The 23,931-nt window shown below is 41.7% G+C and overlaps 1 protein-coding gene across 4 annotated transcripts in view; it reads left to right on the top strand.

The window, feature by feature from the left end:
- LOC136858213 (very long chain fatty acid elongase 7) overlaps positions 1-23,931 on the top strand; it is a 163,414-nt gene that overhangs the window by 19,804 nt on the left and 119,679 nt on the right. For all 4 annotated transcript variants that reach the window (XM_068225452.1, XM_068225450.1, XM_068225451.1 and 1 more), the window contains exon 2: positions 18,341-18,434. In XM_068225452.1, the coding sequence (XP_068081553.1) occupies positions 18,374-18,434 (61 nt within the window). In that variant the 5' untranslated portion in view covers positions 18,341-18,373. The remainder of the gene's footprint in view (positions 1-18,340; positions 18,435-23,931) is intronic.

Raw genomic sequence — 23,931 nt, 5'->3', positions numbered from 1 at the left:
TTGCTCTGTAATAATAAAGTCGTGCAGGACGTGTGAATGTTCTTGATTACCATTCAAGACTGTAATAATATTACAAGTAATGTTTACATGATGATCATCGAAGAGTGTTATAGATTGATCGACTCGTAACGTACGTTCGGTATGAGATCTCTTGGTGAAAATCCAGGCAATGTTCAAATCGAATCAGGTTGTGATTTGAAGTCAATCTTGAATGATTACTAAATAACAAATGTTGCTCACAGTAATTGAGAAATTGTAGTTATTACTAAAACTCTCTTCAATAAACTGTTCAATTAACGTACTTTCAATGTAGTCATGAATATCGTCTACTGAATAACTGATTGATGGTAGCGTTAACACATACTCATCGTAATAGAACTTTTTTTTCGCCATCACGCACATTACAGATTTTAATGTACGGTAGGTTTCAAACGACACAAGTCCAAGACTATGTGGCAGTTGTCCGAGTTCGATCGGTGGATTAAAGTACGCGGTTGTTTCAGGTCCGAACGTTCTTACACCGTTGATCATCACGTGCACACTGATGCTCTTTGTCTACTGTCCAGGTTTGATATAAGAAAAAATAGAAATAATCCCACGCACAAGCGATCATTGATTTTTTAACACTGTTTTTATTGTAAACAATGTCTGCACTGCTTCCGAAATACCGTATGAACTCAAATGGAGGGGGTGAGTCTCCATAGCTATCGAAATGCCATACATCAGATTTACGTTTTACGTAGGCAACGTAATGATATCTAGGTCCGCGACTGTTGTCTAATTACAGCAATCTCACGTTCACGTGGGCATGTTGGTGGTTGATCGCGCATATACACACCTCGAAAATATTGAATTCCTTGTTGTTTAGCAAACGTAAAATCTTGTTCGTGAGTTAGAGCTCGATGTGGCAGAGCATTTAGTAGACGTTTCTGGTGATATGTAGACGCCAATCTCTGTTTTGTATGGCGCTAGCTTCATGTTTACACCTTTACATCGTAATACAATTGCCTCCATTGTAATGTTACGACGTTCACCCTCTTTCAACTGTTGCTTCGCTTCTCTTACAACATTAACACTTCTAGATACAGCACTAGCACCACCCAGCGAAGACCCTAAAGCTGCTAGTACAGCAAACAACGCAGGGAGAAATCCTCCTCGTTTTAGTACAGGAATAATTCGTGCACATTTACAAATCATTGCTCTGCACTTTGGAGTCATTCTCGCTCTTGCTGAGCGTAGTTTTCTTGTAATTGCTACACGCGGATTGTATTCCCTTCGTGTAGCTTATCGCGCAGCGTTTACAACTTCTTTCCATCCATCTGTTTTTTCTCCTTCATAACGTTTGGATAACGTTGTTCCACCATTATGTACACACTTTGCTCGTTAAGAGCGATTTATGAACTAACAGTTACCTGCTTTTCGTTTGATATGTGTATTACTATTGCCCACTTTAGTATTCAGTTAGCATGAAGATTGTAAAGCATCGTGACACACTACATGTTAGTGACATAGTGCCACATCTGTTACCTAGTTCTCGTACAACTACAGAAAGACGACATGGAACGTTGTTTCATTCTAATATTCGATGTATTATATATGGCCCATTGGGATGTGGGAACACATATCCTTTACTCACATCCATTACCTCTTTAAATGGCATACGCTACAAGAATATTTATGTTTTCGCTAAGTCATTCTGTCAACCACTATATACTGAACTACAAATTGTAATGCACGACCTGGTTAAAGATGGATTGAAATATTTTCCATTGAATGCACATGAGCAAATACCATCACCGGATGATGTGCTTCAAAATTCTCATATGAACTTTGACTATGTCGCAACAGAACAGCAAAACGCTATTCGTGCCTACTTTAGTATGGGGCGACATAAATATGTGGATTGCATCTATTTGTGTCAAACCTATTCTCGTGTGCCTAAGCAGTTGATACGCGACAAAGCATATATTATTGTTCCTTTTCGGCAAGATGAGCGCAACATGCGGCATGTGTATGATGATCATGTGTACACTGATATGACATTCAATGACTTTAAACCTATGTGTGTTACATGCTGGTCGTCACATCGTTACGGCTTTTTAATAACTGATAAAGAAAGTGATGTTCATAATGGACGATATCACATTGATTTTGATAATTTATATCCATCAACACAGAGTTACAGACACCACTTTTTCGAAAACCACCATCATGTCAACACCCAGCAATGTGGTTACAAAACATGTAATCCGTGAGCGAAACGATATTCGACGAAACTTTCAAGAGCTTCAACCTATTCAAGCAGACATTGATTTATTTTTGAATGCGCAACTAGGTACACCACTGAAAGAGATTTTAAATTCTACTTCATTGCCCTAGTCTACTACAAGTATTGTTTCTAAGCAGTAATCTTATAACAATGAGAAGCATGAACTAGAAAAGCATGAAGAAAAATAGAAGCATGAACAAGAAAAGCATGAAGAAGAGGAGCGGGATAATGAAGAGGAGAACCAGGGTAGGGATGAAGAAAAGGATGAAAAAGGGGAGTATGAGAAAGAAGAACTTAACGATAACTCACCATCTAAGCGTGTTAAGTTTTAACTACAAATTTTATTGCTGAAATACCTAGTACATTAACACAAGACCTACCTTCTTTGTCTGAGGTTATGATCAGGCCAGAGTATCGTAATCATTTTTAAGACTTTTATTCGTAATACCTATGGATCTCTCTTGGCTCCTGATATAGAAATCTCTTTACAGGACACACTGACACAACCTTCAGTATTCGCTATGAAGACGACTGTTTCTGGATAGGTAATGCAAAGATTAATGGCAACAGAGTCACTGTATTTGGTGTTACCTATAAACCTACTAAAGGACTCTTACAGCTTCTTTTCTCGCGAATATTTGACAAGGATATAATTTTACAAGATAATCTTAAAGAGTATAAAGCAGTAAATTTTGCTACTAACGCAAGATGACGTAATTACAGGAGGCAGAAGCTGTAAATACAAATAAGAGCCACAAGTATCGAGAGTTTATTTCTAAGCTGTTTCCGTCACATAAGCCAACTGCACGTGGTCTTAATGTTATCTACGAGCCTTTGTTGACGTATGTAAACGTAAGATACTGGAATAACCTTAACTTACTCGTTGAACGATTACAACTTCTAAGCGCTTCGCAAGATGCTCGTGATAGAGATCACGAATCAGAAATTCTAGAAATAGGAAGAGATTTATATCATGCGGGTTTTATTCAGTAATGCCTCGTCATGGTAGGACCTCGCCTGTAAATATAAGCCTCGCACACGAGTTACATAAACCAGCACGTCGTACCTACTAACTTAGACGCGTTATTACACGCGGTATGGATGATCTCTGGCAAGCAGGCTTAGTAGAATTTATTCCATATACTTCTAGCGTGATGGGTATAAGTATATACTTACTGTCATCGATGTGTAATCTAAGTTTGCTTTTGCACAACCTGTGCGTTCTAAGACAGCAGCTCAAGTCAAAGACGCATTTAAACATATTGATGAATAATCAAAACGCTGCCCAAGGCTTCTTCAAACCTATCAAGGTAAATAGTTTTGCAAGAAGGATTTTTTTACATCAAGTCACTTGGCATTCATAACTACTCTACGTACAGCAATCTCAAGACAAGTGCTGTAGAACGCCACACCCACATCTAATTTTCATCATATGTTATTCTCTGATATCGATGTCATAAGTCAGTTAATTCAAAATGGGATAAATGTTCTAATTTGACGTCTACTTCCTCCCGATGAGACAGATGTCACCACATGTAATTACGAATTGCTAAAGCATTCCTTTCATTCTAAAACTTGCTTTGTATGCTCTCTGACTATAAGATAAGGAGAAGGCTTGGGTAGAAAAAATTGAGATTCTCGTATCTTTTAAATGGTACTACAAAACGTTTTGTGATTTTCTCTACGTGATTCTCTGCTTGGAGTCAACGTACATCATTACATAACGATGGCTTTCTTTTAAAACTTCGTATGTCCAAATGTTCTTCCTAACCATTATATTCCTTAAGACTGGTCACGCCTCCCGGTCATATATTTGTATGCAGTCCATCAAAATAATTTTCGCTGTGTTCATTTTCCTTTGCTAATGTCTAAAGGAAAATGGACCTTACCGTACCGTATTGTAGGGATGTTGATTGCTTGGCAAATTTACACACTCCTACAGTACAATGTATTTAAGGTTCATTTTCCTTTACAAAATGGCAGAGGAAAATGACCATGACGAAAATTATTCTTTTGGACTGCATATAAATATGAGACTCGGAGGAGTGACCAGTCTTAAGGAATATAATGGATAGGAAGAGTATTCGGACTTACGAGGTTTTTAAAGAAAGCCATCGATAATCTGTTTGGATTCTTCTTCTTCTTGAGGCGCCTTCTCCTAGCGGAGGTTGGCGGTCCACATAGCCAGCTCTGGACGTGATGTTGCAGCATGGAAAGCATCTTCTGAAGTGCAGTTGTGCCATCTTCGGATGTCCTTCAGCCATGAATTCTTCCTCCTGCCAACAGACCTTTTCCCCTGTATTTTACCTTCAATGATAAGTTGTAATAGCTGGTACTTCTCGCCTCTCATAATGTGACCTAGATAATGGGTTTTTCTTTTTTTAACAGTAAGTAATAGTTCTTTTTGTTTTTCATGCGATGAAGGACTTCGTCATTTGAAATTTTCAGAACCCACGGTATTCGGAGTAGGCGGCAAAATAGATACATTTCAAAAGCATCAATTCTTTTTTCTAGATTTTGGTCAAGGGTCCAGCTTTCACATCCAAAGGGAAAAATGGAGAATACATAGCACCGAATCATTCGCATTCTTAATTGCACACTTAGGTCCGATTTTGTAAATAGCTGTTTCATGCTAAAAAATTGCCTCCTGGCCTGTTCTATTCTGGATTTTATCTCCCTCTTGGAATCACATTCCTCATCTAGCACAGTACCCAAGTATTTGAAGGAGGATACTTGTTCAATCTTACTGCCGTTTATTGACAGGGTTGCTGGAATTTTTCTTTTAGAGAAGACTACAACTTTGGTCTTGGAAGCGTTGACAAATAGGCCAAACTCTTCACTGCGCTGGACTAATTTGTCTATCATGCGTTGGAGCACAGGTAATTCATTTGCTATGACAACAGTATCATTTGCGTACCTGATATTGTTAATTGCCTGTCCATTTATAACTATCATGCTGTTTTCCTCCAACAATACCTCCTTAAATATTGCCTCAGAATAAATGTTGAATAAGAGAGGTGACAGCACACAACTCTGACGAACACCTTTTCTGATTGTAGACGCTTCTGATGTTCTTTGGTCGATTTTGACATCTGCGGTTTGATTCCAGTACAGTGCGCTGATAATGCGTAAATCGCATTGGTCAATACCAGTCGATCTTAATATCTCTATCATCTTTTCATGTTTCACAGAGTCGAAGGCTTTTTAAACAAGTATATACATCGATATTCATGTCCCTGCACCTCTGTACTAGTACATTTAAGGAGAAGAGTGCTTCACGTGTGCCGACCCCATTTCGGAAGCCAAACTGGGTCTGATCCATATAAGATTAACATTTCTTGTAAATCCGGGTGTGTATGATTCGCAGAAATATTTTGAGGACATAGGACATCAAACTAAGCATACGGTAATCATCACACTGGGAGTTCTGCTTCTTCGGTATTGGTATGAAAGTTGATCTCAGCCAGTCAGAAGGTATCTTTCCTGATGTATAGATGATATTGAACAACGATGTAAGTAGACTGAGGCCGGTTGAGTCCTGTTCAGCTATAACTTTAACAACTTCGGCGTAAATTCTGTCTGAACCAGTGGCTTTACCATTCTTCTGAAGTTTAATGGCATTCAATACTTCACTCTTTGTTATTTCAGGACTGGCTTCATTGATTCTTTCGTCAGGTGGTAGAGGATCATCTCTGTCATCATTGAAGAGATATTCGACGTATTCCTTCCATCTTTTAAGTTTTTCTTCAACTCCTATAATAATCTCATTGTTTGTGTTCCTTAATATTTGTCCGCATCGCTTCTTTTGTAGACCACTCAGCTCTTTCACCTTTTTATATAGGTTAAAGTGGTCATGCTTCTCCTGAAGTTCCTCGATTTCCTTGCATTTGTCAGACATCCAGGATTCCTTTGCTTCTCTGCATTTTCTACGTATCTCTTTGTGTAGATTTTTGTATTTGACGGGATATTTACCTTTATATTTTCCCCTTTCATTCATAAGCTCCAGGATTTCATCAGTCATCCAGTTTTGCTTTTTGCTGCTGTTGACGTATCCTATGTTATTTTCCTGGACTTGAGTTATCATTCAAACACAAAGTATTTGTTTAAATTTCCTTTTCCTTGGCTTGCCACAGTTATGCTCGGTTAGTGTACTATGTGATCCCTGTTCTGTATTTTTCTTTAAGTCTATTGTGGTGGACCTATTTACGTTTCTACCCTTTTTCTTTATGTTTACCTGATATATATATATTCGTTCCTACGTAGAGACGAAAGGTAACACTGATCCTCTTTGATAGGTGTGTGTTTGTGTGTGTGATATGATTGTTTTTGGATTCTTTTACATTTGAGACCTGTACATATCCTCTTCGACTGCTACGTCTAGCTTGAGCCAGTGTTGTGTAATATGTTTGAAACGCTAATGCTGTACGATTCATGTTCGCCATTTCATGCGATATGAATATGTTTCATAGCTTATGTTTTATTCGGTTATTTTAATGACTGGGTGAGCCTTGCCTTCGTAGCGGCCACCCAGATAATCTGATCTCTACTCTCGGATCGGGCTCATAATCCATCGACTGACTTTTAACATGATTTTACGGTCATAATCGTAACGTGCCTTGATACTATATTTTATTCTACTTTGCACATTTGGTCTCTATGTGTATATGTGCATGTGCATTGTGTGATTGTCGGATCGGTGTTATTTTTCGGTGCCTTATGAATGTTTGCCTTTAGCTTTATTATTATTATTATTATTATTATTATTATTATTATTATTATTAATATTATTATTATTATTATTATTATTATTATTATTATTATTATTATTATTATTCGGTTATCTTATCGATGTTCCTGACTTGCTCAGCAATATTATTTACCTATTCCGGGATCTTATATTCTATTCAAATTTTCATCTTCGACTCATGTTTATTTTGCTTCGGTATAACTATGGCAACGCCATTTTATCCTCCTTATAACCTCCTAATGTTCTAACATTATTCCTTTATGTCCACTTTGCTTCTAATACTTTAATTTCTGAGAGATTCTGACACATTGGAAAGTGTTGCGGGTACCTTTAGAGAAGATTTGACGGGTTGTTGAATTACTTTCGTTTTATCTGGAGCGGCGACAGTAATTCCCTCTTCTTTAAAATCTGCAATATTATCTCTAATTGATGCTTCGTTCTAATGAAAGAAATGTTTTGTAACAAACCTTATGTACCACTGACTGGTATTAACTGAACCAATTTGTATTTCCCTTCCCTATGCCTCTGTTGAATTAGTAAAATGCGAGAATTTTATGAGATGGTTATTTAAGAGGCGAAAGACTCTTATGTATTTAAGAATACTTCAAAGACTATATACGTGAGCAACTGTTTTCCTTTTGTCTCCTCTCTGTTTATTTTGTGCTCATCTTTTATTTGTTCGGGCAACCTTATGATATTAAATCCTATTTATCTTAACCTGATCTCTGCTTTGGGTTTACGCCTTTCATACTTTTAGTCATTAGTGCACGAGGTCCGGATTCAATTCCTGGCTGTCTGTAGCTAGTGTCGACCGGTCCACGATATTTCGTTAGTAGCTGAGGTGAGAAGGTGGAGTTCTTATCGTTGGATTGAACTGCTACCTAGACTCGTGCCTACCTACAACGATACACCTCATCGTACGATCGAATTAAACACGTCTTGTTGCTAAGAATACACCAAATGAGATGGAGGGAAGGGCATCTTGCCGTAAAGCTGGTTCAAATCAGGAGGAGTACAGTACTAGGATAATGATAATGAGAGAAGGGAATCTAGCCGTAACACTGGGCCAGATGAGGAGAATAGAAGGCATCTGACCGTAAAACTTGGCCAGAAAAGGAAGAGGAAAAGGCATCTTACCGTAGGGGAAGTAAGGTTAGGCCCCTCCATGATATTGAGACGAGAAGGGCATCTAGCCATAAAACTAGGCCATGGGAGGAGGAGGTAAGGGCATCTGTCTGTAAAACTGGGTCCAAGATGCCTACTGTGAGGATAGTCTCCTACAAAATGGCGTCTGTGAGGAGGGAAGGTCATCTGACCGTAAAACTGCACCCAAGAAGGCGACTGGGTGGGCCCCAAGATGGTGTCTATATGGTTAGGCCCCGCCAGAATTGCGACTGTGAGGATGGAAGGTCATCCGAACATAAAACTTGGCCCAAGACCGTAACTGTGTATATAGGCCCTCCAAAATGGGGACGGGAGGGGCATATGACCGTAAAACTGGGACAAGATGGCGACGGTGTGGTTTGGCCCGTTCAAGATGGGCCGGGAAGGGCATATAGCCGTAAAACTAGGCCCTGTAAGGTTGGGCCCCTCCTTGATGTTAGGCTTGCTAGAGGCGTCGGGAAGGACATCTGGCCGTAAAAATGAGGTTAGGCACCCAAAATATCGACCGTGTTGTTAGGCTTGCTCTCCTAGGCGAATCCCCATTGCCCTGCCCTGCTACTCAAGTTGGCGTTGGGAAGGGCATCAGGCCGTAAAAGTGAGGTTAGGCCCCTCCAAGATGGCAACTCTGAGGGTAGGCTCTCTCTGTTATGTGTCGGGAAGTGCATCTGGCCGTACAACTAGGCCCTGTGAGGTTAGGCCTTTTAATATAACTCACTGTCATTATATCATTCTCGCAATTATAGTTTGATAGCGTCACTGTAGAAATGGTTACCAGACAAGAACCTGACACTGGTTTGATAGATTCACCGGTCTTATTCGAAAGAGGGGGTTCTCCTGTTGACTATGGCTTGAGGGCTCAACCGCCATCCGGAGACAAAGTACACGACCGATGGAAAATAGCAATTCAGTAAATAGACTGAAGTTGACCGAAATATGAACAGATAAGCATCTCTAAAATCAACGGCAAATCATTATTCATATCAAAACTGTGGAGCATTGGCTAAATATCAGATTTCACCCGTATAAATGTAGTAGGTCAGCACTGCGTTGAATGAAGTTGGTAATCCGGAGAAATTGTCTTGGGATTCACAATGATCGTAGGACACGCCTTCTCGGCTCGCAATTGGCTAACTTCAAACTCGCCGTACGTCACGTGATACTGCGACACTCCCTGCAGACTAGTTCAAGGTTTCAAAATAACTCGCCGTTTCAAAGTTTGCTACTGACTGTCCTCTATCTCCGAGCGGTCCAGAATAAAACCATTGGCTAACCGCCTCTCAAGCAAAGCCTTCAAATGTAATGAACTCACAGTGTTGAGCCATATTCAAACAAATATGCATGGGGCATATATGATATGTCTCACTATGCTGTTCCGGAAAAAAATTTACGATAGCTTTTTTATTTTTATCATGATGAAGCATATCACATCACTGTCCAATTGAATCGATTTAACACTGTGGACTAGTTTGAATTCTGCACCAAGGAACGAGCTTAAGTACGATGGATGGCCCTGAGTATAAACTTGTCGAACCCGTACCGAGCGGAGTGCGGTGTTTTCCCTCAGCTGAACCGAGGCATGATGACGTAATTTTACTTGTGTAGACCCGTCATAGGCGTGGGCACGCTGGCGGCCGACAAAGTCGGCATTTGACTTTGGGAAAGTACCCAATAACGCCAGAGTGGCCTTTCTTTAGCTTTCATTTACCTCGTAAATATGTTTTGGACTGGAGACACGCTTTACCTCAGTCTTATTTCAATGTTATTTAAATTTTGGATACGAGGACTATGGTTAGGATTTAGTGTAGCGTGTGTTTTTGTTAGGACATTTTCACTCGTGTCATGCAGACACTAATGTATAAGTGGTGTTAAATTCATCCATGCACGTTGGAGGGCATTGGACCTCATGAGGATCGAACGAGAACTTATAGATTAGAAGATCTCTAGTCAAGATGAGCATGGAGTAGAATTAGTGCATGTTTTTCAGCTGACGGCTATCCGCACCGTTGAATTTAGTGAGAGTCAATTACATAGAGTGGTCGGAAAACTTTGCCTGTACGTGGGATTTGAACCTGGGAATATGGATTGTGAGGCCGAGATGAACTATGAGTAGGTGTGCTGGCCGTGATGCTCCAGGAATATTGAGGATAGGCCGAGATGTGACGTGAATATTTGTGTGACATTTTAAATGTCGCCTGAGGGGTGATTTGAATGCGAAATAGAAGGACTTCCAGTGTGTATCTAGTCCAGGTCTTACAAATAATATTTAACGAGGCTATAGTGCCAAAAATGTGTATTTTAGACGAACCTAGCAGCTAGTAGAGAAGGAGCGACTTATGAATGAACGTGTGTATACGCACGGTACCGTTAATTCCAGGGTGACGTGCGAAATGCTTAGACCTGACCACGAAACAGAGTTTATTTTCGTTCCCATTTCCAGTCAGTTGGTCACACGTTTTAGGAACATGTAGCCAGATATTATGCCTATGTATTGTGACATAGCCTGATACTACGAGAACCCCGCATACCTTCAGAGCGGTGCCCGCTCACTCCAATGCATCAAGTGTACACACTTGTGTTTTGTTCCTTTCAGGTGTGTCCTATGTGTGTGATATCTGGTCGATTAATTGTGTTGTTTAGCATTTCACAGCCCGTTGGCTGCAACTAGGTTGTGAGGTTTCCATACCTCTGCCTTGTACCACGGTTCGGATACCGTGATTAGAATCAGTGTTTTTTAGAGGGTAAATTTATGGTTAGTCCCAAACTAAGTGTTCTTCATTGTATGTTTATATCCGACTAATTCTCAATTAGGGTAATTACGCCAACATTGAATATAACATTATAATTACGTCTAAGAGACGGTTTTTAATGCCAACCTACGGGCTAATCGCAGTCGACTTATCACATTCTCCGTCACAAATTGGTAGATTTCATGCTATCGAAGTTATTGAACTTTCTATGCCCGGGTTCATGATCCGCATATTTTGAACAACCATTAGTGACTAAATTTAAATTGCAATTTTGTCGTGTATTAATTTTGCGGTTTTGATTGGGGAATAGTTTCCATTGTTTTGAATTAGAACTTTATGTTTTTTGGTTTAATAAACTATGTTTTCCCCATTATCTTGCCGAGTTCTCATTCACGAAGATGTATTCTAGAACCTGTACCAGTATTTTACGATCATTCTAGTTAGATCTGTTTTTTACCCTTTTCTTCGGACACACCAAGCATCGTCCTGCTGAGCTAGGCACGCAGGACAGGGGAAGGTAAAATATGTCCGTATATCGGTCAGTAATTTTCAATTCTTCTTAACTGTCCGGCATAAAATAGTTATACTTATGTTTACTTTACTTTTTGTCCACCTTTTTTGTGTAATGGTTAGTGAGAATAGATGCCACCCCCAGATGTTCGGGTTCGATTCCCGGCTCTTCCACGATATTTAAAAAGTGGTACGAGGACTGGAACGGGCTCCACTCAGCCTCGGGTTTTCAGCTGAGTAGGGGGGTTTCGATTCCCACCTCAGCCATAATCGAAGTGGTATTCCGTGTTTTCCAAGCAAATGCCGGCAGGGTACCTAATTTAAGGTCAAGGCCCCTTCCTTCCCTTCCTTCTTGCCTATCCCTTCCAAACTTACCATCCCCACAAGGCCGCTATTCAGCATAGCAGGTGCGGCCATCTGGGAGTTGTACTGGTTCTCCTCCCCAGTTTTACCCGCGACAAAATTTCTCTAGGACACTTTGCTTCAGGTGGTAGATGTGGGATCCCTCGCTGAGTCCGGAGGAGAAACCAAACCTGGGTGGTAGACTGACCTGACTGACAGAGCAAATGCAACACCAAGAAGGAGTGGTTCGAAAGGGATGAAAGTTGGGGAAAAAAAACAGAGACGGCACGGACGAATAATTGATGTTTATTTCAAACCGATATGCAGGTTACACAATGCGCACGGCATCGACTCAGTAGGATGTAGGACCACCGCGAGCGGCGATGCACGCAGAAACACGTCGAGGTACAGAGTCAATAAGAGTGCGGATGGTGTCCTGAGGGATGGCTCTCCATTCTCTGTCAACCATTTGCCACAGTTGGTCGTCCGTACGAGGCTGGGGCAGAGTTTGCAAACGGCGTCCAATGAGATCCCACACCTGTTCGATTGGTGAGAGATCCGGAGAGTACGCTGGCCACGGAAGCATCTGTACACCTCGTAGAGCCGGTTGGGAGATGCGAGCAGTGTGTGGGCGGGCATTATCCTGCTGAAACAGAGCATTGGGCAGCCCCTGAAGGTACGGGAGTGCCACCGGCCGCAGCACATGCTGCACGTAGCGGTGGGCATTTAACGTGCCTTGAATACGCACTAGAGGTGACGTGGAATCATACGCAATAGCGCCCCAAACCATGATGCCGCGTTGTCTAGCGGTAGGGCGCTCCACAGTTACTGCCGGATTTTACCTTTCTCCACGCCGACGCCACACTCGTCTGCGGTGACTATCACTGACAGAACAGAAGCGTGACTCATCGGAGAACACGACGTTCCGCCATTCCCTCATCCAAGTCGCTCTAGCCCGGCACCATGCCAGGCGTGAACGTCTATGCTGTGGAGTCAATGGTAGTCTTCTGAGCGGACGCCGGGAGTGCAGGCCTCCTTCAACCAATCGACGGGAAATTGTTCTGGTCGATATTGGAACAGCCAGGGTGTCTTGCACATGCTGAAGAATGGCGGTTGACGTGGCGTGCGGGGCTGCCACCGCTTGGCGGCGGATGCGCCGATCCTCGCGTGCTGACGTCACTCGGGCTGCGCCTGGACCCCTCGCACGTGCCACATGTCCCTGCGCCAACCATCTTCGCCACAGGCGCTGCACCGTGGACACATCCCTATGGGTATCGGCTGCGATTTGACGAAGCGACCAACCTGCCCTTCTCAGCCCGATCACCATACCCCTCGTAAAGTCGTCTGTCTGCTGGAAATGCCTCCGTTGACGGCGGCCTGGCATTCTTAGCTATACACGTGTCCTGTGGCACACGACAACACGTTCTACAATGACTGTCGGCTGAGAAATCACGGTACGAAGTGGGCCATTCGCCAACGCAGTGTCCCATTTATCGTTCGCTACGTGCGCAGCACAGCGGCGCATTTCACATCATGAGCATACCTCAGTGACGTCAGTCTACCCTGCAATTGGCATAAAGTTCTGACCACTCCTTCTTGGTGTTGCATTTGCTCTGTCAGTCAGTGTATTAAAACTCAAATATTACTGAACAGATAAAAAAAATGAAATGGCGTATCGTGTATAGTACCAGGAGTGTCCGAGGACATGTTCGGCTCGTCAGGTGCAGGTCTTTTGATTTGATTCCCGTAGGCGATATGCGCGTCGTGATGAGCATGAAATTATAAAGACAACACATGCACCCAGCCACCGTGCCAGTCAAATTAACCATGACTGTTAAAATTTCCGATTCTGCCGGGAACCGAACCTGGGACCCATGTAACCAAAAGGCCGACATCGTAACAATTTAGCCATGCTCAAGTGACAACTACGTGGCATGGCGGGTTATCGTCCAGGAAATAATCGTCAACTCGACCTTTTGGCTCGTGATTCACAATTCATTATTACAGAAGTCCCACACTGTATTGCACCGTGTAACTTCCTGCAATAATGTGAGAGGTGAAGTTTATTTTGCTTTCCCTAGGACTACCAGATCGTATAAAACATAAAAAATAATGCATTTTTAACGAAACATGAGAGTATGACCACACGTAATGCTAATGGTGCGGGTGGTAGTGGTGGTAACTCTATATGTCTAACCCTTAGTGTGTTAAGATGAACAATATAATAAAAGTAAATCATAATTAAGGAGACAAGGCTGGCTTCATCATATTAACTATATATTTACTATTATTATTCTTACATAGTGTTCTATTTTGAAAACTAAATTCACCACACTGTAAGGTCAAAAATAACTGACGCCCTGAGGAAGAAGGGCTGGGTTGCAGATAAGGAAATTTCTTGCCTTGTTGTGAATGGGTCAACTTGGACGATAGGCATGATGGCGTACTCTAGTAACACAAAAAAGTAATACGCCATGGCGCAAGGGTTCCTACGGGCCATGTCCTACCAAGTGACCGCTGCTCTACCTGAAGACCTGCAGAATACGATGCGTATAGTGGTCAACACGACGATCCATTCAGCCGTTATTCCTGGTTTTATAGACTGGGCTTCTAACACAACGCGAGGTATAATTGTGAATTCCACAGTAAGATTCCAGTTGGGAAAGGAACATGATAGAGGATGTTGTTGGTATAAGTGAACTACGTTGGCAGAAAGAGCAGGAATTTTGGCCAGAACGCAGGAGTTGGTTTAATATTGAATAAGGAAAGAGGGATTCAGTTAAGCTACTACGACCAGCGTAGTGAACGTATTATTGTTGTCAAGATTGACACTTACCCAATGCCCACCACAATGATGCTGGTCTATATGCCTATTAGTTCAGTGGATGATGAAGAAATCGAAATAATATACGTAGTGGTAGAAGATTTAAAATAATATGTAAAAGGTGACGGGGATCTAATTGTGATGGGGACTGGAACGCTGTGGTAGGCCATGGAAGAGAAGGGAATACAGTAGGAAAATTCGGATAGGGGCAGATGAACGAATACGTCAGCTGGTTTAATTCCTCACCGATCATAATTTATTTCTTGCTTATACTTGGTTCAAACACCACAAACGATGCATGTATACGTGTACGAGACATGGAGACATTGGAAGGTGTCCAATAGACTGCATTAAGATTAGACAGAGATTCATAAACTAGGTGTTGAATCGCAAGTCTTTCATAGGAGTAGACGTGCACTCTCACCATATTTTGAAATGGCATTTAAAGCTGAAGAAAGGAATACAAGGATATAGGATCTAGAAAAGTTAAAAGCGTGGGAGGGATTGTTTCAAGGAACACGTTGAACAAGGACTGAATGAAAAGGCTGAAGGAAGCACACTAGAGGAAGAATTGACACTCGTGCAAACATTGATGCAGAAATCCAGAATGGTTTAAGATGCCCTAGGGCTGATTTTGTGCGTCCCGTAAAGATAGTGATAATAACAATATACACCAGTGTCCAAAAGTTAAGCATAATTACTAAACGAGGCCATACCGCCTGATAGGACTGTCGGACGGATTGCTGAACAAACGGAAGCTGACTCACACTCTATATGTCACACAACTTGTCAAAAAAACAGTGTCAGAAAGGTTCTGATAGCTAAGGTATACCTTTGACAACAACTAACAAAACTTGTCTTCCACAACAAAATATGCTGTTAATAGGGTTTATTGTTAACCCTAACGGCCACACATGCTTCGCAGCAACGTGGCATAATCTCTATCAGATGTTCCAAGAGCTCTTGGGGCAGTTGATCCCATTCCTCCTAAAGGGCAATGAAATGGTCTTGGAGGGCCTTTGGTGGAGGCTGACGGGTGAGGCCTCACCAATGCATCCCAGACATGTTCTATAGGATTCAGATACATAGACCTCGCTGGCCAGTCCATGCGATGAATGTCTTCCCCAACCAGAAATTCATCCACCAGAGCAGCGCGGTGCGGTCGGGCATTATCGTCCTTTAACAGGAAGTCTGTACCAACCGCACCTCTGAAGAGTCGAACATGTGGTCTCAGTACCTCATCCCAGTATCTCCGAGCGTAAACAGTGTTCCTCGGACCACCCATTAAGATGTGCAGGTCCGTACGGCAGTTCAACATGATGCCGCCCCACACCATGACGCCACCACCACCAATACTGGTCCCGTTCCACAATGTTCCTGTGGTTGTATCGGCTACCCGTTTCTCTCCAGATTAATGTGCGACGGTAATCGTTCTGCAAACTAAAGCGGGATTCATCTGTGAAGAGCACATGCCTCCATTCATTAATGGCCCAGTTTCGATGTTGACGGCTCCACAGTAAACGGGCCCGTCTCTGTGCTGGAGTGAGCGAGACGCACACTGCTGGACGTCGGGCAAAGAGCCCTGATGTTCTAAGCCTCCGGAACACAGTTTGCCGGGAAACGGCAACCCCTGAGACAGCTGCAAGCTCCACCGACAAATTGTCTTGCAGTTGCACTCCGATTTTATCAGGCGATTAAGGCCAGATATCGGTCCTGCTGTGGAGCGGTTACCCTTAGTCGACCTGGTACTGGCCTACGACTAACATCTCCTGTGTCTCGAAGTCGTCTCCAAAGCCCAGAAATGACACTTTGTGGCACATTCAAGGATACGGCGACTTCGGTCTGTGTCTGGCCTGCTTCCAGACGGCCGAGTATTCTACCCTGCGAAACGGGGTCTAAATGGCGTCCTTGTGCCATTGTATTGTCACGTTCACCACGAGGCTACACTCCGCACACTATAACAGGGCAAATATGACTGAGGGTGTGGGGCGCAGGCACTGGCTGTGTTTACCTTGCGGTTACGCCACTAGCACTCCTTTCCTATACAGAGCGAACACGTAAGGTTGGTAGGTGGAAATGTCGTGCGATTTGCGGTCTATTTCCTGTTGCCCTGCTTAGTCGTAACTTATGCTTAACTTTCGGATGCTAGTGTAAGTGTTAGAACAAATCTCTGTGTTTACGATGCTGTTATAATTCCAACACTTACCTACGGCTGCGAGACTTGGACTACTTATATAAGATACCTGAAACGCCTGGAGTGATATCGTCAGCGGTGCCTGCGAAGGATATTGAAAATTAAATAGCAAAATCATCGGTCGAACGGCAGTTTCATTGAGGAATCCAACCATAAAAACATGGAAGAGAACATAATCAGTAATCAACTGCGATGGACTGGACATATTGTTTGCATGCCAGACAGACGCCTTCCAAAGCAAATTATGTATTCCCAACCAAAGAATGGCCGACAAAATCATGGAGGGCAGCTAAAATATTTTTAATATATTTTTAAATATAATCTGAAGAATTGTTAACGGGGAAACTATAGCCAATGATGATTCAAAATGGTACCAAGTCGTATGCTTTGGAGTCAAAAGTTTTGTGAAGTATAGAAGAAGACTGGAATCTGAGAGACGGAATCTCAGGAAAGAAAGAGCATGGGTGGAAAATGGTGCTCTTTTACGATTTTCTGCTGCTACAACTAGTTTGTGTTATCACTGTAATCGAGTCTCTGGTTATAGAATTGGATTAATCAGTCACTTGAGATGATACATTCGATTTTACAAAAGATATCTGTAGTAATTTGACGAATAAATACCTATGATGGTGATTCCTCTCACAGAAATATGTAACTACTTTTAATTACACTACCCTTGTACTCTGAAATCTCACAGGATTTTAGCCAAGTTATTTCCCGCCACTGATCACACCTTCATTTATAAATCAATTCTACTATCGTCTTCACACCTGCGAGTTAATTATTTATTGATATTTGCATACAAGTATAAGGAAGGAACGTAAGTTGTATTTGTTAGATATTTGCTTACCATATCGTCGCTGTAAAGGTAAAAGGTTGTATTCCACAAAGCTCCTCCTATCAATTACTCTCTCTAAGACTAGTCACGCCTCCCAGCCACGTATGGATATGCAGTCCATCAGAACAAATTTTGTTGTGTTCATTTTCCTATGCCCGTGTGTAAAGGAAAATGAACCTTACAGTACCGTACTGTAGGAATGTACATTTGCATTACGTATTTGCGCACTCCTAGTGTACAATGCATGTAAGGTTCATTTTAGTTTAATCGCCGACATAGGAAAACGAACACAACGGACATTGTTCTGATGGACTGCGTATCCATATGTGGCTGGGAGGCGTGACCAGTCTTAAGGAGAATAATTGATAGGAAGAGCTTTGTGGAATACAACCTTTTACCTTTCCAGCGACGATATGTTCAATTCTAAGTTAGTCTTCCCGACGCGCCTTGGCCTCCATCAGATTATGTATGACATCACGTACATCTTGAGTTTTCATTTTTTTTAGCATTGTTATCTTATTCATATAGAAGATTGACGTCTTGTTGGTCAACATTTATTTTAATGTTTGTACTGTCAAATTAATATTGAACTGTCGCTCTGGTTAACATTAAATATCTGAATGACAGGTAATGTTTCACCACATAGACTAAACAAATAAGACATTTGTATGTGTATGTTCAAGTGAAATTCTCTACTCATTTCAGAAATCTTCTAAGATCTGACATCAAGGAGGCGGAATGGGTGTATTCTTAGACAGAATAGTGGAAACGTATAAATATGTCAACTACGACCTACAGGGTAAGTAAAACTTAATGCCATACATTCAGGCCTAATTATCTTTCTTATTCTCTTAAGGTTTTCTGACAGCCTGAAGCAGTAACAATATATTGTTCCAGAAACCACTTTGTTTCCCAGTAGGCCTAGATGTGCAATTTCGGAAGTTATATCTAAGAAAAAGAGTTAACACTGATGAGTCCTTGGATTTAGTGGCCGAAGCCGTTATAATAATGTAGTAAGCAATGCAGTAGCCATCGAAAAGCTTAAACGTGAAAATTTCCTCTAAATCGTATCGATTAAAGGAAACCTACATTTCACTGAACTTAGAGAATCCCTTTGTTACAAATAGGTACGCAACAATTACAGCACTGATCACGAAATGTTGTCTTCAGAGACATGTTCTGAACACCCACAAGTGGGTAAGATGTTGAAATAAATCCATCCACACTCAACCACCTCACTTAGTTGAAGGGAGGTATCAGCAGTGGGCACATTCTGTTATTCTGCGTTGTTCGATGATTTCGTGTACTGTACACAAATAACTCTATATTAAGCAATTACCGCTTCAAGCCACAAATAATTCTACGCAAACATGTATTTGTTGTGGAATAGGAGGATAAACATGCACCTTGCAACTCCTTCTGCAATAGACTAGGCTTACAAATTCAAGTACTCACCTGGAAAGCAATACATTCGTAAAAAGTAACTTTCAGTATGTTATTGTTTAGAACTTTTATACTGACCCCTAAAGTACCCACTTCAGAAGTCATTCGCTGCAACACTCTGCTGCGTTCACATCAACAAACATTTGTGAGCGGTTATATTTTTCATTGAACATCCTTAAATGACGAAGGAGAACCAGTGTTACTACACAATTAACAAGACTGCATATGGGGTAACACAGAAAACGGAACGAATAGTGAGGTAGTCCTTATGTGTCAATGAGAAAATGGGCGATTAAATGAAAATACAACATACACGAAGACAGACCTAAGTGTAGACAGAATTCCATTCCTTGCTCCTTTTTATTTCTTTGCTGTGAAGACTGATGGTAGATATGGTGTTCTGAGTTCTCGTTCTCTGCCACGAAAGAACCACATTTCTGCACTTCACTGTATGTCGAGCTAGTAGTATTCACAATATATGATAAATTTGCGATGTTTCCCTTGTTCTCACATAGAGTTTTCTCTTTGTATAGGCGTCTCCTATCCCATATGTTAAAATCATAATCTATATATTAAAAGCATTTATGAAAACTAAAGTCAGTCAGTCCGGCCATTCTATCCTGTCGATTTCCTTCATTTTTTAACTGAAAGGTATTCATGCACAGATTTGTCATCAGGTACTATAAATCACTTAACATCCGCCTTCCTCAAATTATTTGATTTTTTTAATTTTTGTCTTTTTGAAGCAATCATATCTTTGGTTCTGATTGAGGTAAGGATTTTGTTTTGGTCTAAAAACACACAGTGGATCAAGCGCTTTCTTTTGAGATAATAACTACTTAAATTGGTAGATTCTGAGAAAAGTTATGAGTACATTACTGTCTCCATGACGAAGATCTTTGGAGGACTTTTTAACAGTTCGGCTCGTAGTGTTGTTCGAAGGAACGCTTAATGCAATTTCTTTGTGTGATGTACTTTCAAGTGTTTTGTTGACACAATATTACTACATTCTATTACCAGAGCAGATCATGTGTTTTATTTCATTAACTCGAAACTTTGCAAATACATCGGTGAGGATAGTAACGAACAACACCATACTTTGTTAATTGCGGGCGGAGTCAGCGGGAAACTAATAATAATAATAATAATAATAATAATAATAATAATAATAATAATAATAATAATAATAATAATAATAATAATAATAATAATAATAATAATCCTATGGCCTGAGCTGATGTAGACTACATGACTCCACCTTTCTGCTTGTTCATTAATTTCCATGTTGCGTTTTACTCTTGGCCTACTACAGTAGACGGCAGAGTAAACCAATTCACACAACGGTGCTTAAGTCTATGTTTTAATTAGTTTCATCGGGTAAAAGCAAATGTGTCACCAGAGATCATTTACATACCGAGATCATACCACATGGAATATTGAATGGATTTCTTCCGCCCTTTAAAAATCCCACTACTTCTGCCGGATTTGAGCCAGCTATTTTGGGAACCGTAGGCCAAAACTCTACCACTGATCCACAGAGGTAGCTACATATGTTACGATACTTTCCGCATATAAATTCTTAATACTGAGTTGTGGATGATACTTCCGCTTAATCATTTATATCCATGAAGAAGTAAGAAAGCATTTGCAAGATTTCTACTAATTATAAAGCTGTGTAGGATTTCTCGTGTTGCTGAATTTGAGTAAACTTATGAATTGAAATTATTAAGACGTTACCAAGCTCGATAGCTGCAGTCGCTAAAGTGCACTGATCTCAAACGTCAACTTCACGTTGCAATATCTCGGGATGTAATTGACCTATTGCGATGAAACAAATGCCATTACTTATGTGATTTTTCATATTAACGATTGCTTACGAAATAATACAGAGTGTCCATTTAAAAAAAACGTAAGTTGATGTTGAAAATACACTGACTGACAGAGCAAATGCAACACCAAGAAGGAGTGGTCAGAACTTTATGCCAATTGCAGGGTAGACTGACGTCACTGAGGTATGCTCATGATGTGAAATGCGCCGCTGTGCTGCGCACGTAGCGAACGATAAATGGGACACGGCGTTGGCGAATGGCCCACTTCGTACCGTGATTTCTCAGCCGACAGTCATTGTAGAACGTGTTGTCGTGTGCCACAGGACACGTGTATAGCTAAGAATGCCAGGCCGCCGTCAACGGAGGCATTTCCAGCAGACAGACGACTTTACGAGGGGTATGGTGATCGGGCTGAGAAGGGCAGGTTGGTCGCTTCGTCAAATCGCAGCCGATACCCATAGGGATGTGTCCACGGTGCAGCGCCTGTGGCGAAGATGGTTGGCGCAGGGACATGTGGCACGTGCGAGGGGTCCAGGCGCAGCCCGAGTGACGTCAGCACGCGAGGATCGGCGCATCCGCCGCCAAGCGGTGGCAGCCCCGCACGCCGCACGCTACGTCAACCGCCATTCTTCAGCATGTGCAAGACACCCTGGCTGTTCCAATATCGACCAGAACAATTTCCCGTCGATTGGTTGAAGGAGGCCTGCACTCCCGGCGTCCGCTCAGAAGACTACCATTGACTCCACAGCATAGACGTTCACGCCTGGCATGGTGCCGGGCTAGAGCGACTTGGATGAGGGAATGGCGGAACGTCGTGTTCTCCGATGAGTCACGCTTCTGTTCTGTCAGTGATAGTCACCGCAGACGAGTGTGGCGTCGGCGTGGAGAAAGGTAAAATCCGGCAGTAACTGTGGAGCGCTCTACCGCTAGACAACGCGGCATCATGGTTTGGGGCGCTATTGCGTATGATTCCACGTCACCTCTAGTGCGTATTCAAGGCACGTTAAATGCCCACCGCTACGTGCAGCATGTGCTGCGGCCGGTGGCACTCCCGTACCTTCAGAGGCTGCCCAATGCTCTGTTTCAGCGGGATAATGCCCGCCCACACACTGCTCGCATCTCCCAACCGGCTCTACGAGGTGTACAGATGCTTCCGTGGCCAGCGTACTCTCCGGATCTCTCACCAATCGAACACGTGTGGGATCTCATTGGACGCCGTTTGCAAACTCTGCCCCAGCCTCGTACGGACGACCAACTGTGGCAAATGGTTGACAGAGAATGGAGAACCATCCCTCAGGACACCATCCGCACTCTTATTGACTCTACCTCGACGTGTTTCTGCGTGCATCGCCGCTCGCGGTGGTCCTACATCCTACTGAGTCGATGCCGTGCGCATTGTGTAACCTGCATATCGGTTTGAAATAAACATCAATTATTCGTCCGTGCCGTCTCTGCTTTTTCCCCAACTTTCATCCCTTTCGAACCACTCCTTCTTGGTGTTGCATTTGCTCTGTCAGTCAGTGTACTATTTTCCTACGTTTTAGACTGGCTCATGGTTTTTACTTTAATTAGTCTCTTCCCTGCCTTCATGCCCGTGAAAGTCATTTTGCAATATCTGTGGTTGTTTCAGATATATCGGCGGTGAAATGTTTAAGTGGGCCACCCTGTATTTAGAATGATGATGTAGGCTTGCTGCACATTTTGAGATGAGATATGGTAAATGTTAGGGTCGTCGAGTACATTATGATGAGGTAATGTGATTATTATGATAATGTGGTTTGTTGAGATTGATACTGCGGTTTAGTGAGTCTTCGAGAATGCCAATGAACCTAGATTGGTAATGTTTAAATGAGATGTTCATCATGAGATTCTTTTTCTAAAAAACAAAAATCGGGTAGGCAAGCGATAATGTGATGATAGTATTTTCCAAAGGTATCCCGGAGATATTAAATGAGCGTGTGGAAATCATCGAAATATGAATTTATGGCATTGCATGAAGGTAAGACGACTGTATTAATGGATGAATTTGAGAGGATCTTCGATAAGTGACACGAATAAACAGTGAGATGGGTTGTTTAAGAGGTTAATGTCACCTGTTGCAGTACGTTAGCATTCAGAGTAGTTGCTTGCTGTAGTTAATTTTGGGCAGTAGTATTACTTACAGAAAATCTTGCAGACGCGATGTGGACATCCCGATATTAGACTACCGTTTACATTGAATATGCCAGTAGTTAGATGGTGTTTATTTTAGGTACGGCGAAGCTGAATGTTCCAGATGAGTGCTGTCATCACCATGATTGGTTATTTATTGAATTTATTTTGGTCACTCTGGTTGATTAACAGATGATTTTATTTTATGCAACGTTACGAAGACTGAATCGTTGGGATATTCAAGTTGTACTTATTATGATGATAATTGAACGATCAAAACAGATAGAATATGGGAAGGCAGACTGTGGGCTGATATTGACTCAGATGAATGAACAAAGTGAATGATACCTTATGAGTGGCAGATTTCGGAGAACTGTTAATAATTCATTGTATTTGTGGACAAGAATTTCAGGAATATTGTGATGAATTTCCTACGATTTTTTTAAATTTAACTTCAGATAATGTTTATAATGTGTTAATGAAACCAACAAAGATTAATCAATGTGATATTTTGTTATTCTCCGTCACGTCGTCTAGTAAAATGATTATTACTATTATTATATTTTCTTTCATGAGTAGTTAATTAAAGTGGAATATCCTTCCAAAATTTTATTGCGATCTTCTCATTTCAAACTATAATTTAATAGCCTTATGTAGTTAAGTAGGACGTAGAAGTTACTCTGTGTTTTGAGCCTGACGTTGGAAAGAGATGTAACAGATACTCGCCGAATGACCATGCCCATGAGTGGAATTCCTTGCGAACCGCTGACACTAGCCAAGGTCTAATTGAAAACAAAACATGTCATTTCGAACTACCCACATCCACGAACGGTTATAATATATATACATTAAAACGTCACGGCATTTAAATAA

Source organism: Anabrus simplex, chromosome 1, assembly GCF_040414725.1.
Source record: "Anabrus simplex isolate iqAnaSimp1 chromosome 1, ASM4041472v1, whole genome shotgun sequence".
Classification (NCBI taxonomy): domain Eukaryota; kingdom Metazoa; phylum Arthropoda; class Insecta; order Orthoptera; family Tettigoniidae; genus Anabrus; species Anabrus simplex.
This window is presented reverse-complemented; position numbering and strand designations above follow the sequence as displayed.